Below are 15,765 nucleotides of genomic sequence, written 5' to 3' on the forward strand. Positions count from 1 at the left end.
CCTCTTCATTTAGCCATTGTCTGATCGCCTAGCAGCCTTTTTTTTTTTCAAATCCCTTATCTTTTTTTTTCCACCTACAAATCTTCCTCCTCCCCTTTCACCCTACTAATCACTTGCTCAGTGCAGGCCCTTTTAGTCTTTAATTGGGTGGCTCTAGCAGTGACCTGCTAGTCACTGCCCAGTGTGGTCTCTCTACTACCATCCATTCTACATGACCTGAAAGGTTGTTCCCAAATAGGTTTATTCATTCAGTGAACAAATATTTATCAAGTGCCTCCAAGTGCTGGGCACTGTGCTAACACCACCTTAATGAAATCTCCCTTTAACGCTCAGGTTAAAGTGCTCTTCCCAGGTGTTCTTAGTATAACCTCATATTATATTGAAATGATAATATCGAAATACCAGGGATGATTTGTGTCTGTCTCTCCTAATGTACGTAAGCTCCCGGAGGGCCCACTCATGTTTTATTCATATTTGTATTTAATACTTTGTAATTCTGTGACTTCGGGCTGTGGACATCACCTGTCTGCTGCGCTATAAATGTGTGCTGACTTGCTCTATGCATTGATCTTTGTCCTAGTCTGCTCGGGCTGCTATAATAAAATACCATAGACTGGGTGGCTTCAACAACTAACATTTATTTCTCACGGTTCTGGAGACTGGAAGTCTAAGATGAAGGTTCTAGCATAGTTACGGCGAGTTCTAGCGAGGGTACTTCTTCCAGGCTGCAAACAGTCAACTTCTCACTGTCACCTCACATTCATGGGGACCCACCCTCATGACCCAACCACCACCCAAAGGCCCCACCTCCTAATACCACCACATTGAGGGCAGAGTTTCAACATAGGAATTTTTTTTCTGGGGGGGGACACAGGCATTCAGACCATAACAGTTCTAGTTCTGTATCTTGAAGCTCCGTAAGTTAAATCTAATTCTTCCTTCACATTACAGTTCATAAAATATTTGAGGACAGCTGTTGAATCCCCTGAATCTGCTGTTCTCCTGCCTGGACGTGATCAGTTCTTCATCTGTCATGGATTTCAATCTGTTCCCTCCAGACAGGCCCCAGATTGTCAACGTGCCTTTGAAAGTAAAACCTTCCCCACAGACCCAAGCACGCCGGGCACGGTTTGAACATTACAGAGTAGAGTGTGTCTCTCCTCTCTCCTTCTAGCCACTTTTCCTTTAATTATGCAGTTTCGGGTCACATTTGAAGTTTGGTAAGCCAGTGCATGCTGCTGGGTTCTGCAAGTCAGGTGAAAGCCTATAAATCTTCTTCATGCCTTAAGTGGCCTCCAACCAGGGAGGACTTGTTCTCAACCCCCAATACCAAGTTATTCTTTATCTCCCACCTTCCCCAGACCCTTCCTCCCCGTAGCCATACACACAGGCCCCCACATAAACACACAAATTCCTGCACAGCCACTAGGACATGACCACTCTGTGTGGAGAACGCACAGGCGGGGTTTTCTACAGGATGTGACATGAACAGTAGTAGAAAGGCCCTTTGAGCCCATGGAGCTCTCCTACTTTTTTCTTTAAGAAGTGCTTCCAATTATGGGACCCTTTCAGACATCGGCCTAGGCAAGGAATTTTTGAAGAAGACCCCCAAAGCAATCACAGCAGCAACAAAAATAAATAAATGGGATCTGATCAAATTAAAAAGCTTTTGCACAGCCAAGGAAACTATCATTAGAGCGAATAGACAGCCCACAGAATGGGAGAAAATATTTGCTCTCTACACATCTGATAAAGGACTGATAACAAGAATCTATCTAGAACTTAAAAAAATCAACAAGAAAAAATCAAACAACCCCATTGACAAATGGGCAAAAGAAATGAACAGAAACTTTTCAAAAGAAGACAGAATAATGGCCAGCAAACATATATAAAAAAAAGCTCAACATCTCTAATCATTAGAGAAATGCAAATCAAAACCACAATGAGATATCACCTAACCCCAGTGAGATTGGCCTCTGTCAAAAAATCCCAAAACAACAAATGCTGGCAAGGATGTGGAGAGATAGGAACACTCTTACACTGCTGCTGGGGCTGCAAATTAGTGCAACCTCTGTGGAAAAGAATTCGGAGATACCTCAAAGAGCTAAAAATAGAAATACCATTTGATCCAGCAATAGCACTATTAGGCATCTACCCAAAGGAACAAAAGACGTTCTGTAATAAAGACATCTGCACCGACATGTTTATGGCAGCACAATTCACTATAGCAAGGATATGGAAACAACCCAAGTGCCCGTCAATCCAGGAGTGGATAAATAAAATATGGTATATATATACAATGGAATACTAATCAATTATAAGAAACAACAGTGATCTGGCACCTCTTATATTTTCCCGGATAGAGCTTGAGCCCATTATCCAAAGTGAGGTATCATGAGATCGGAAGAATGGGCTCCGCGTGTATTCGCCATCGCATTGGTGCTAACTGATCAACACTATGGTGCTCACATGGCAATAATATTCTCCAGGGATTAGGGGGTTGAGGGGGGTAAACTCACAACTAATGGATGCAGTGAGCATTGTAGAGGGGAAGCGCATGCCTCTAATCCTCACTTGGGTGAGGCAAAGACATAAAATGTAACCAAAATGTTTGTACCTCATAATATCCTAAAAAAAAAAAAAAAAAACCAACCAACTGAAGAAAAAAAAAAAAGAAATGTTTCCAATTATGAACTTGAAGATTCTAGAAAAATCTACTGGGTTGTAAGAGATGGCAGTTCAGACAAGAATATTTCACTCATGTTCCTTTCCCCCACTGCACACTGTAGTTCTTTGTAGGGCATGCCCTGAAAGTGGGCTTTGGAATAAAGGTTTGAATCCTGGGTTTGAATCTTGGCTTTGCCACTTACTACCTTACAAGTCATCCATGTAAATCCTTTTTTTCTTCCCTACTAGATCACAAACACGATAAAGGCAGAGACAATGCTCAGTTTATTGACCAGCGTATAGACAGCAGCACCTCTCAGTGCTTGGTATTTATTAGGTGCTAAATAAATATGAATAAATGAATGAATGAATGAATATGTTCTCTGGGACCTCCTTAACTTTAGGAGCCTAAATTGGCCTCATCTGTAAAATGAGAGTGCTAATTGTACCTATTTTGGAGAGCTATTGTAGGGCTTAAGTGAAATAATCAATGTAAAATATGTAGCACATAGTGAGACTGCACTAAATGTTTGTTATTGAATTATCAGTCAGTCAATGAATTGTATAGGGTTGGGTGGGGCCAGAGGAAAAGCAAAAAGAAAGGAATATCAACAGGAGAGAAGCAGGTGGTGTATTTCTTGGCTTAGGTTTGTTGTGTTTTTGGTGAAGGAAAAGAAATTTGACTGTTTTAGAAATGGTTAGGATGGTAAATACGTCCTTTGAGTTTCCGCAGGTGCTTACCTTTTAAAACTCCTTTCTTTAGGATCCTCATTAGAATCACAGAGAATGAAACCCAGAAATGTAGCTTTTTATTAGTGCTTAGAAAGTGCCTGCAGCCTCTACCTCCCCGTAACAGCCCCACATCTCTTTAGGGAGTCTATCAGAGGGTTTAATAAACAGAAGCGATGCCTGGAAGCTTGGGCTCCGGCCTTTGGGTCGTTAGTATTCAGAGTGTCCTAGAGTGTCCTCTGCACTGAAAGCCTTAAGTCGTCATTAACATTTCATGGAAATCCAGGAAGCATTGCATTTAGAACTGAAGAAGAATTTTGACCTGAGACTTGAAACGAATAAAAACAAAAACCAAAAAAAAAAAATTTTTTTTTTTTAGAAAAGAAACTAGCACCTACAATGAAAAAGAAAAAGGAATTTCCACAATTTTAACAATGATCCCTTTCTCAAAGTGTATTTATTAGACCATCTGTGATGCAAAGATGATTTTGCACATTTTGAGATTCCATCTTTATAGATCAATGCAAAAAGGATTCAGGCAGATTCTCCCAAGACCAATCTACTTCTTGAAAGTTAAGCACTTTTGAAAGAATATGAATTCTGAATTCTGGGACTCAGTGCAGTACAGAGGGTCCCTATTTTTTCCTAGGGCGGGTGGAGGGCAGTATATTCTCTTTTGAACCTGGGTTACATGGAGGAAATTGCTTAAAGTGGGACACAGCAAGGGCTAGATTGTCATCAAGTTAGGGTTTCTTTTCCATTTTGTTCATGGCACAAAGACCAGATTGCCTGATAACCCTGATCCCATAGAGAATCCTATACATCTTCTATGTAAAATGAGAGCCTCAAATGTCTCAGTTGTATATAGGATTTGAAGCATTTATATATAAATTGTACGGTAGCCTTCAAGTTGTGCCTGGGCAGGTTTTCAGGAAGGTGCTACCAGCATTACTTTGTGAACAACCACGTTATCGTGGCACCATTTTGGAAAGCATCCAGAAGGAAGAGGCTTAAATGACGGCATTCCCCCCAATGACAGCATATTGTGGTGTAAACTGCCAAGACCTGAATGGCAAAAGACACAACTTTGAGTCACTTACAACCTGCCCACCTTGGTCATGTCATTTTACCCTCTCTCAATCCCTGTTTTCTCATCTCTAAAATGGGAATAATAGTATTTTCTACCTCCTTGCCTGTAGCGCGAATCGGATGGGATAATGAGTGTGCAAAGGCTCTGGAAAGTACAGGGTCGGGCTTGTCCCTTCTTATCTGGTTGGGACATTTACTATTGTGGGATGTAAAAGCTCAAGTTACAGACAACTGAGGTGTCTCAGAAGTGGCAGGTTTTTTGGTTAACGCCCGCATGAGCTGGTAAGTGACGAAGAGCATACATTTGTCATTCTGCTGCTGGATACAAAGGCTTAACAAGCCCCCTTAGTCTGCAACTAAAGGCAGGTTGCAGAAATGACATTTTGGATGATTATTCTGTTATTTTTCCTGGGAGATTATTGTGAGTGTTTAGATGGTTAATGTTGACTCTTGATGAAGGAATGGCTAAACCAACTCCAGCAATAAAAAAGAACAAACTGCTGATGCACAGGGCAACGTATATGAATCGCAAAACCATTTATGCTGAGTGAAAGAAGTCTAAAAGCATACAGGCGGTATGATTCTCTTCATATTCTAGAATAGGCAAAACTAATCTATGGTGGAAAATAGTCACAGAAGTGGTTGCTTCTGGGGCTTGGGGGAAGGCTGGAGACAGGAAGTGTTTAGAGGGGAAGCATACTGAGACCTGTAATTTACTCTGAATTGCAACAATTACAGCAAAAATGGATTGCTGAACAGATACACAATAAGGCAAATATAATGAAAAGTTAATTGGAGAGTCTAGCTCGTGGATATTCAAGTGCCCATTGTCCATTTCTTTCACCTTTCCTGTAGGTTTGAAAATTTTATATTTTAAAAATATAATTTCAGAAAAAAACTTATTGATATAACAAAAAGCACAAAAAGAACTCCAGTTAGTGTTTTTGATGATGCAATATTCATGTCAGTAATGAATATCCTTATAGAAATTAAGTTACTTGTCAGAGCTAAACAGGAATTTATTATATTACATTGCCTCTCCTCAAAATGCTGGATAAAAGACACATTTAAAATTAGAAACACATAAGGATTTCTGAGTTTGCAATATCTACATGAATTGTTATCAAATTAAATTTATAATTAAAAATTACATATCATGTTTTTGACTACACATCATTTAATTTTCATTTTTTTCCTTTGCTAGTCTCCATGAACTATCTTTCTGCAATGATAGGTTCTAAAATACAAAAAGAAGTCATGAGCACGTGACAGAATTCAATTAAGAAGACTATACTATTTCAGTGATGTAAGTTAACTGATGGAAGCAGTGTTGCTGAAAACCTTGACTTTAGGATGCAAATAATAGCATCTTGACTTTTCATACCTTGAGAATTATTGGCATTCAGGAAGACTGAATTTAAAATGACTGTGACAAGTTAGAGAATTGTATTTTTTCAAAAGGACAAAATTCAGTAGAAACATGTACAAATGTTTACCGTTCAGGACCAAAAACCAGTAATAAAAGTGTGGAATGAGAAAGGACCAATTCTAATGAATCTAACCAGAGTCAACCTCCTTGTTGAATATTCCCTCTCCCTTGTCCTGTAATTGGATCCAGCCTGAATATATATTTTTAAGTAATATGGAGAAATAAGTCAAGATTTAAAGAGGAAAAAGATGACTAAACTAATGAAAAACTTTCCTTTGGGGAAAACCTGAGAGAAAAGGAAATTCTGTAAACTCTTCAAGATTGAGAAGGTTAAAGTTTTGCTTGATTGCCATTTTCAATTACATGAAATGTTTTTATGGGGGCAGTCTATGAAAACCTAACGATGAAAGTGGATTTAAATGAAGAGATAGTTCCGTTGTGCAAATGGAAGAATCTGTTGACAGAATCAAGGGTTGCGCCTTGATTTTGACTTTAAGGTTGATTAAACTCAGGAATATTTATCAAGAGATGCTCTGGAATCTACATCTTTGGAGAATTACATTAATGAAATATAAATTCTGAGTGGTTCTGTATTCACCTGCTGGAGGTTGAGGGCTAACTCGGGTGATCCCTGAAAGCAGCTTTCTGGGTCTGCATTCTAACAATGATGTTTCATTCCACAGTGATAGTTTTGAAATATGGTTGGTACTATTTATGCTTTTCTGGGCTTTCTATGAGGAATGACACATTAACTGCCATGTGAGTTGTATTTAACTCATGCTAGTTTTGAGCCTGGGGCCTTGCGAAGCACATGTAACTCACACATCTCTACCTTGGGAGCCACATGAACTATATTTCAAATTGCGTATAAGTCATGCACAGAAAACAATAAAAAATAACAAAATTTTCATTAAATTAGAAAGAATCATTTTGTTTTCAAAGTTTTTATTCTATTTTCTTAGTAAAACACAGTGGCTCCAAGGGGAAAAAAAATTTTTTTTTCTAGTGTGGCTATCGATGTGTTAAACTCACTTCCCTTAAAGATTCATTGTGTTAAATAATTCTCCTTTTCATTGGACTTGTCTCATAATAAATGGTTACATACTGCTTTGGTGACTGTGATTCTGTTCTTAGTTTAGATTCTGTTCTTAACTTGTATTTTGTAAAATAAATATAATGTCATCTCATGTTTTTCTCCTTAACGTTTTAACAATATTTTTAGAAGGAATTTTTTATATTTAAAACTATTGTTTTCATGAGTATTTTCTATTACTGAGAAGGTCCCTACCTGAATGTAAGTATGTAAGTACCGCTTTGCTATTTCACCTTGACGAGTTACCATCCCATCATTCAGGGATAGTTAGAATTGAATGAGATAAAAATGTCATCTTTGTGAATAATTTATCTTCTTCTAGAAAGTCAATATGGCAGACTCTTTTTTTGCATTTCCATTGTAGTCTCTATTTTTGGTTTCTTAATCTTATGCCTTGGCTCACTTGTCTTCTTTTCCTTTGCAGAGCGAAACTTGCTTCCTGTTGTGATGCTGTTCAAAACTTTGTTGTTTCTCAAAATAATACTCCGGTTGGGACTAATATGAGTTATGAGGTGGAAAGCAAAAAACAAATCCCAATTAGAGAGAACATTTTTCGTATGTTTCCAGTGGTGAGTAAAGATTTGTTGTGGGTTATTTGTGTCACCATTCTAGATGAATTTTCTCTCACTTTAAGCTATAACTTACAATAACGAAGGGATTAATTTAAACACCATAGACTTATTTTGTATAAAATACATACAGTGGACCATTTTAAAAAGGCAGTTTGAATGCAGTGTGGCTCTGCAGGGAAAACTATTTATATCTTAAATGATGAGCTCTTCCAGTCCCAAGACTTCTGGACTCTTCTTCAAATGAGATGTGGTGCTTGAGTTTTCTGCATACTAATTGCTGGGGCTTGTGAAGGTGGCCATTTTTCACATGGAGTAAGATTCTTCCGGTTGTCAGTTTGGGTGGCTACATCAGTTCCTTCACAAAGAACTGTAGGCTTATGTGGCTTGTCTTTGGGAAGGAAATATGTAAGAATTCGTGGTCAATAAATGTAACCACCATAAAAATAGGGCTTTTTTTCTGTGTTCACTGACGTATCCCAAGCTCCTAGAACATATCCCAGTACATATATGCATTCGTTACATATTTGTTAATTAAACAATTGAGTGATGATATAAGATAGTACCACTTGACACAGGTGAGGAGAAACTTGACCCTTACTGCAAATCCAAACGTGGGAAATTTTTACTATGAAGAGGAAAATTCTCATTGCTTATAAACATACACTCTCAGGCATCTTTCCATGATTTGATTAAAAGCAGTTAGACCAACTCGATATGGCCAAAATGGGATCCCTTTATATGTGCAGTTTACCAACTGTAGGATAGTAAATTGTTACCATTCTCTTTTGTTGAACCTTTGACTTCTTTTAATTTATTTATTTTTGATCATGTAAGTTCTAATTTTTTTATATTATGATGCAGAGGAAGAATAATTTGCAGAGAATAAATGAGAAATAAATGGAAAATGATAAAGAAGAAAATACTGCAAATTTTGTGGGAGAGAAGGGGTGCAAAAATAACTCATAAAAAATTCTCACAGTGCATAGAAATTGCCAATAATTGAAAAGATAACAAAAGCATATTTCTGTTCCCTGTCAGGGAAGGCCTTGGAGAATTTGACGATGAGCAACTTTTTCACTTATGCAATTTTTGCTAGTATTTGTGTTGCTTTCTGCTGACCAGAACAGAGAAACAGCAGCTATTTTGTTTCTCATTGGATACCTTGAAAGAAATAGCTTAGCATAGGTTTAATAGTTGTGATGCAGTTAACAATTGCATCTGCTTTCCAAATTTATACTGATTTTTTTTAAAAGTTGGGGAGAGGAAATTCTGCAGTCAACATAATAACAATTGCAGAGCTGGGTCTCTTTTTTGCATTGCTTCAACCTTCACCTTCCATGGATGGGTGGGGCTCGTGGTCTACTCCACCCTTCTACTGCAGCTCTCGGGGACTAACTGCTAGGCACACAGCACATTGCTTTTGTTTAAATGGTGTGAAGTGACTTCCTCCATGAAATTTTCTAAGTCACTTGAAAAGGAAAACAACAAAGTTAATTTTCAACCAGAGTGAGCCAGGAGCAGGCAGTGGAGCCTTGCAAATTTGCATTTTCTCTGGAGGTTTATTTAAGGGAATGTCGAAGTTTGTAATTTATTTAAATTCTTACTGAACACGAGATACTGAAGCATATGGATGTTTTCCCCCAGTTGACCAAGAAACCAGAGAAAAACATTCATTATTTTGAGTGCATAATTTGAGATATGTTTCCCTCAGTAATCTTTTCTGTTTTGTACCATAAAGAGCATATTTTCATTTTTGCATTCTATCCTGTCTATTAAATCCAGAAGTTATCGTGGAGGCATTTAGTAGACACTGTCTGAAGACATCTTGAGCTAGAAGTTCAATGCCATGAAATAGCCCGAGGTATCTGGGAACCATTCATTTCAGAGCCAGGCACTCTCGACTAGGCATTGCTGTATAACAAGAAATAAGGCACTTAATGAAGTCAACATTTTAATTTAATTGGTGAGAAACTGTGCAGTGGGTTGTGGTTAAGAGCATGTACTCTGGAACAGACTGCCTAGGTTCATATCCCAGCTCTGCCCCTTTCTGGTTCCTGCTTGAGCTCATCCTTCTATTTTCGCATCTGTAAAATGCTCCTAAGGTGGTTGTGTGGATTAAATGTGTTAATAACTTATGCACTTGGAACAGTGCCTCTCACATGACAAGCACAGTAGACAAACCTGCAAAGAGAGAAGTACTGAAATAGAGTTCTCTTTGCCTGTTGGGCATCCCCTAGATGCAGCACCAGGAGCAGACGGCAGTAGTAGTGGTTCAGGGGTGTCTGTTGGTGCTTGGAGCTGCTCAAACCACACGGGCCATGGGCTATTGCCAGTGCTGCTGGTAAACTGGCTTTGGGAAGGGGTGCACCTTGATTTTGTAGCCTTTGCCAATTTCATTGGTGTAAATATCCCCATCATGGACAATTTCCAATGGTTTAACTACTAGCTCACAAAATTCCTGAATATTTACCAATATGAACCAGATTGCACAAGTCAGCTCCAGCATCTAGAGACAGTGTAGGTGAATCGGGGCCTCATCACTGTGGAGTATGAGCTGGTACCTTTGCTATGGGCTCCAGGTCAGGCAAAGTGACCACTTCAGGGAAAGTGACCAGAAAAGGAAAAGTACACCGTTGACTTGAAAAGTTATGTTTCAGACTGTGGAGGACTTGGGAAAGTGGGAAAGCTTTGGGGTAAGCAAGTTCAACCCTAGGAGGAAATAAAAAAGATTCAGGCTTTGGAAATTAATTTGAAATATGTCAGCACAGAGTTGATAGGCCTCCCTGAAGCACCCTGGCTGGTCATTTGTGGAGATGGCAGGCATAAATCTAATACCATTACCGAGCCTGAAGGTCTAATTTATATTTAAGAAGCACAGGGAATTTTTGCTAAATTACCTATTAACTTTATGCCTTGGAATAGAAGATTGCATGCTACTTTCTAATTTCTTTATTTTCTCTTTTTTGCTGAAAAAAGTCCTGTTTATCAGAAAGGCACGATGTGGAATTTTGCCATTCTCATTTTATTTACTTTATTATATGATGTAAGATATGTTAAATTATATTTGTATACGAAGATATTATATTTCAGAGTATTATATTATGTTGCATGTTATATGATGTCTATTCCTCTCAAGAGAAATGAAATCTAGGTTCACCGTGATGATTTTTTATTATAAGTCATAGTAAGTTGATCAATATGCTACATTGCTGCTTGTTCCTTTTCTTGTTTTTTCTTCTCCTTAGCCTGCATAAGAAGTGAAGTTACTTGAATTAAGCTGATGTTTGTGGTTCTAAAATTAACGATATTTCACATAGTTTTTCTTTTTCTCCTGCTAGTCGCAGCCTTTTGTGGGGTACCCTTATAATCAGTGTGCAGTGGTTGGAAATGGGGGGATTCTCAATAAGTCTCTCTGCGGAGCTGAAATAGACAAATCCGACTTCGTTTTTAGGTAAGACCTGTCAAATTGACTTATTTGAAACAAAAGATCAGTTGGGTATTTTAGAGGGATAGTGGAAAGATATCTCATGGAAATTTTGACCTTTGAGCTGTGTTGCTGAAGTCTTCAAATTATTCAGGTTGGCTTTCCCGAAGTGTCCCATAGTTGATGAGTTTCTCGGAATGTTGATACCAGAAGGATAAAAATGTGCTATGGTCAGGTACAAAATTCTGGGTGAAATCAGGGTGAATGAGGGATTTATAGTACAGGACTTATCAGAGCCGTCAGTATGTTAAAGGGTCCCATGGCTCCCTTGGAAGAACTCTAAGGAGCAATGTTTCTCAGACTCACCTAACCTTAAAGACCATTTTTCTTGCAGAGCATTTCAAGGATGTTTTGTTCTTGGATAATATGTGGGAAAATGGCAACCAGGTATTTTACAGCCATGCAACGCCATTGTTTAGTTTTCTGGCTTGAAATTTAAAAAAAATTGTTCAGTTTCTAAATTCTGGTCTTTTTAAACATTTTCTGTCTCCATACCAGCTAGCCTGCAAAAATAGAAATAAAATGGTTTCTAGGTATGAGTGGTACTAACAAGTCATTCTACGAAGCATCTCCACTTTCAGAATATGGTGGAAAAGTGATTTATCCATGTGAGGATGGACTTTAATTAAAATGCACCTTTTTAAAGACTAAGTAGAAATCTGTTTCTCCCTGTTTTAGGAGCATTGATTTTATACATCAGAGATGATGCTTTGATCCCAATTGAGTCAATGCTGCAGATAAAAAAGAAACAGGATTTTAAATAAAGAGTTCCCCCTCATTTTAAAATTTTATGCTGAAGGTAATGATGGAACAGCCATAGACCTGACAGTCCAACAATTACTGAATATTCATGTTCTTCATGATTAACATTAAAATGGCCAATATGTGAATGGTTGAGCCATTTCCTTCAAGAACTCAGTGTGAAAAGGCCATAATGAATATAAATAATTCTTCTTGCAATAGACTTTTTATAGACTTAAAATTCCTAAAACATCTGCGTTGAGGATTATGCCTAAACATTCATTTTACTTTATAGCAAGTATAGGAAATATAAATTTAGGCTCGAATACTAAAAAAAAAAATCTCAGCAGATATTTAATTTATAACTCTAAAATAAATGCCTATGTTTCTAGATTCTACATTTGCTGATGCCAGGTATTTTTCTGAATATAGAATTCTCTTTGAAGCCAGTCATTTACATTGAAAGGCAAAATGAGGACTAGACATGGTTGGTGTTATTAAAATTTAATTTTTTAAGCCTGAACTTATTTTGGCTATGCATGTTGATAGTTTATAACACAATCTGGAAGCTGTTTTTTTTTTTTTTTCTTTTCAAAAATTGGGAGGTATGAAATATGTTGGGGAGGAAAAAAAGGCAATGATTATACTATTACTATACTATGACTATACTACTGTGTGTGTGTGTATATATGAAATGCAGTGTACTACTGTATGTGTATATGTATGGTATATAATATATACATGTACATGTAGCATACTACTATACTATGACTATATACTGTGTTTGTGTATATGTGTATACATATGTAAATGTAATTATATATGTGTGTGCATGTGTATATATACACACACACACAAAATACCCTTTCCCCTAGGAATCTCCTGTGATACTATATTGGAAATCACTTTTGATTCTTCAAAAGAATACGAGATTGTATTACGAGGTAGACTTGTTATGGGAAGCCCACTAATGAGGTCATTTCTATGCCTTAGTACTTACGATTAACATTTATTTTCCCAGGGTGCCCTATTTATTTTCTGACTTATCTTTTATATCCATGAGGGAAGTACATGTTTCATTTATTGGTATGTTTCATAAAGCATTGTACAGAATATTTCAAACTCAGTCATATTAGAGACTATGTCAACTTTAAACAGCCTTCCTTAGGAATCACTGAAAGATGCTCCCTTTTTATGCTTAGCTTTAGTACTTGAAATTCTACAAACGGTATTGAGGGAGTCATAACCAACTTTCCCTTTCTTGTGACGGGAATATAATTACTCAAAATTAGAATTCTTAATTTGCTTTCCAATTTAAAAACAAATTAGTACTCAAAGGAAGATGAGAACACTGGTATGAAAACATCACTATAAGAACATTAAGGTTTTATTTATTAACACCATAATTTGGTGGCAAAACGATCCATGTGGGAATCAGAAGATTTTGATTTTTTAATGTAGTTTTTGCTTCTGGCAGATTCTATAATTTTAGTCACAGTACCTCAATTTTGTAAAAGTCTGTAAACTAGTTCTCTTACCACTGTGGGAATATAATCAATATAAATAACAATTTTAATAAAAGGATTGGAAACTCTTTAAAAGTTAGGCAAGGTATAATTGTCATTTCTGGTTTTGATACTTAAAAGAGATCATTATCAATATTAAAAGCCTTTATCAAATTTGTATATTTCATACAGTGTCAACCAAATGCTCCATAGTTATTAAATAATTTTAAATGGAAATCAGATGGATTTTGAGGATCTCTTAACAGCAATGATTTTCTCCAATATAAGGACAATTTTATTGTACGTGTCTATGTGTGTATACACTTTTTTTTTTTACAAGTTCTAGTTTGAAAATGGTTTCCCTTCCAAATTTCAGATGTAACCTCCCCCCAACCACAGGAGATGTTAGTAAAGATGTTGGAAGCAAAACAAATCTTGTGACTGTCAATCCCAGTATCATAACGCTAAAGTAAGTACCTGCAACTTACATAACTGTTCAAGAACATTTTTCCACTGTTTAACATGTTTCTCAGTCTGAGCATTAATCTTTTTGCTGAGACTGACTTGCAATACAGCTGGAATGGCTTTTGGGGGAAAATATATAAGAATACATTTGCAAATTTTGACATTCTATCAAGGTTGTGGTTCAGAAGAGGTATGACTCAGTTGTACTTCTAATGCCATAAGCTAAATGTTTCAAATCAAATGAGAACTTTTCTCCTCATCTTTTTTTTAACAACAGTAAAGTTGCTTTTTTCTGTTTTCTTTCAGACTTTTAGCATTACTCTTTTATCTTGGCCGCACTTTCTTGATAAAACTTAATGTACTTAGAAACTTCAGAGAGTAAGTTCTAGGACAATCTGGCAAAATGTACTTTTCACTTTGAATAGTTGATCACTAAAAACTAATGACCATTCACTTCTGCAGTGTAACTACTATAAAATTGTTGGTTGGCTAATAAAAAATCCCATACATGGTTTTACTTCATTTTTTAATCAAAAGTGACTGATAAACATTATAAATAGATTCTGCCCCTCCAAATAGTTCTAGCATCTCTTGAGAGAAAATAAAATATTGTACCTGCATTCCAAAAGCTTATTTTCTAAACACTCACAATCATGCTTACAAGAATACTTAGTAAGGTATTATTTAAATCATACATATAGAGATAGCACAATGAATGGAGGAAATTTAAAAATATATCTATATTTATATAGAGATATTTTAGGTTTTCTAAAGGAAACTTCTGTTTTATACTTAAATATATACAAAAGGTACATATCATATCATATACAAATCACAAGTGAATAGCTCAATGAGTTTTTAAAAATCTATTGACATATGTGCTATGCTTGAAAAAGTATTCCATCGGTATAAATTTGGAAGCTGTTTCAGTACCAAAAAATAACTTTAGAAAAAAATTACTGAGTTGGAATATAAAATAATACAAGAAATGTCTGTCCAGTAAGAAAGTAGAAATTGAAAGCCTAGGTATTCCATGGAAGAAAGATGAAGGTCTTGTCTTTGATATTGTCATGATGCTTATTTAAATGGGTTTCCCTGAGTCTACAGTTTATCTTTTTATATAAATGGTTCACTTTTTTGACCATTGGTACATTCAGCCTCATGTTACCAAAACTGCTACTTTGATTATTATCCTTGTTATTATTATAATTTCTTTAAAATTTGGCAGATATGGGAACTTAAAGGAAAAGAAAGCAGTATTTCTGGAGGACATTGCAACCTATGGAGACGCATTTCTTCTTCTGCCAGCATTTTCTTTTAGGGCCAACACTGGTACCTCTTTTAAAGTGTACTACACACTCAGAGACTCTAAAGCAAGACAAAAGGTTCTGTTTTTCCATCCCAAGTACCTGAAACATCTGGCCCTTTTCTGGAGAACTAAAGGTGTGACCGCGTACCGCTTGTCCACCGGTTTGATGATCGCGAGTGTCGCAGTGGAACTGTGTGAAAATGTGAAGCTTTATGGATTTTGGCCCTTCTCTAAAACTGTAGAAGACACACCTGTCAGCCATCACTACTATGACAACACGTTACCTAAACGCGGTTTCCATCAGATGCCCAAAGAATATAGGCAGATCCTCCAACTGCATGTCAAAGGAATCCTCAAACTACAATTTAGCAAATGTGAAATAGCCTAAACAAAATGTCTTAAAATGGGAATACTTTTAATAAAATATGGTGGGTAACAATGTTTCCATACACTAAAGGATGTGGTAATAGAGTATTATAGGAAAAGCCCAAAATTTGACCAAAGCTCCCCACTAACTTTGCAACCTCAGCAAGTCATTCAATTGTTCTAATCTTCAGTTTCCTTCCCTGTAAAATGGGGATCATGATATCTGACTCATGTAATTAAAATGTGATAATTTGTGAAAATTCTTGGCATAATGTTTGGTGTGAGGTAGGAACTCAATGAATTTTTTTTGATACTA

The 15,765-nt window shown here is 36.7% G+C and overlaps 1 protein-coding gene across 1 annotated transcript in view; it reads left to right on the forward strand.

Moving 5' to 3' along the window:
• ST8SIA6 (ST8 alpha-N-acetyl-neuraminide alpha-2,8-sialyltransferase 6) overlaps positions 1–15,471 on the forward strand; it is a 107,887-nt gene extending 92,416 nt beyond the window's left edge. Inside the window, exons 4-7 of the mRNA XM_012660901.1 lie at positions 7,432–7,576; positions 10,918–11,030; positions 13,686–13,778; positions 15,003–15,471. Coding sequence (XP_012516355.1) covers positions 7,432–7,576; positions 10,918–11,030; positions 13,686–13,778; positions 15,003–15,471 — 820 coding nt within the window. The remainder of the gene's footprint in view (positions 1–7,431; positions 7,577–10,917; positions 11,031–13,685; positions 13,779–15,002) is intronic.
• Positions 15,472–15,765: the final 294 nt, after the last annotated feature.

Source organism: Propithecus coquereli, unplaced genomic scaffold, assembly GCF_000956105.1.
Source record: "Propithecus coquereli isolate 6110/MARCELLA unplaced genomic scaffold, Pcoq_1.0 Scaffold69, whole genome shotgun sequence".
NCBI lineage: Eukaryota > Metazoa > Chordata > Mammalia > Primates > Indriidae > Propithecus > Propithecus coquereli.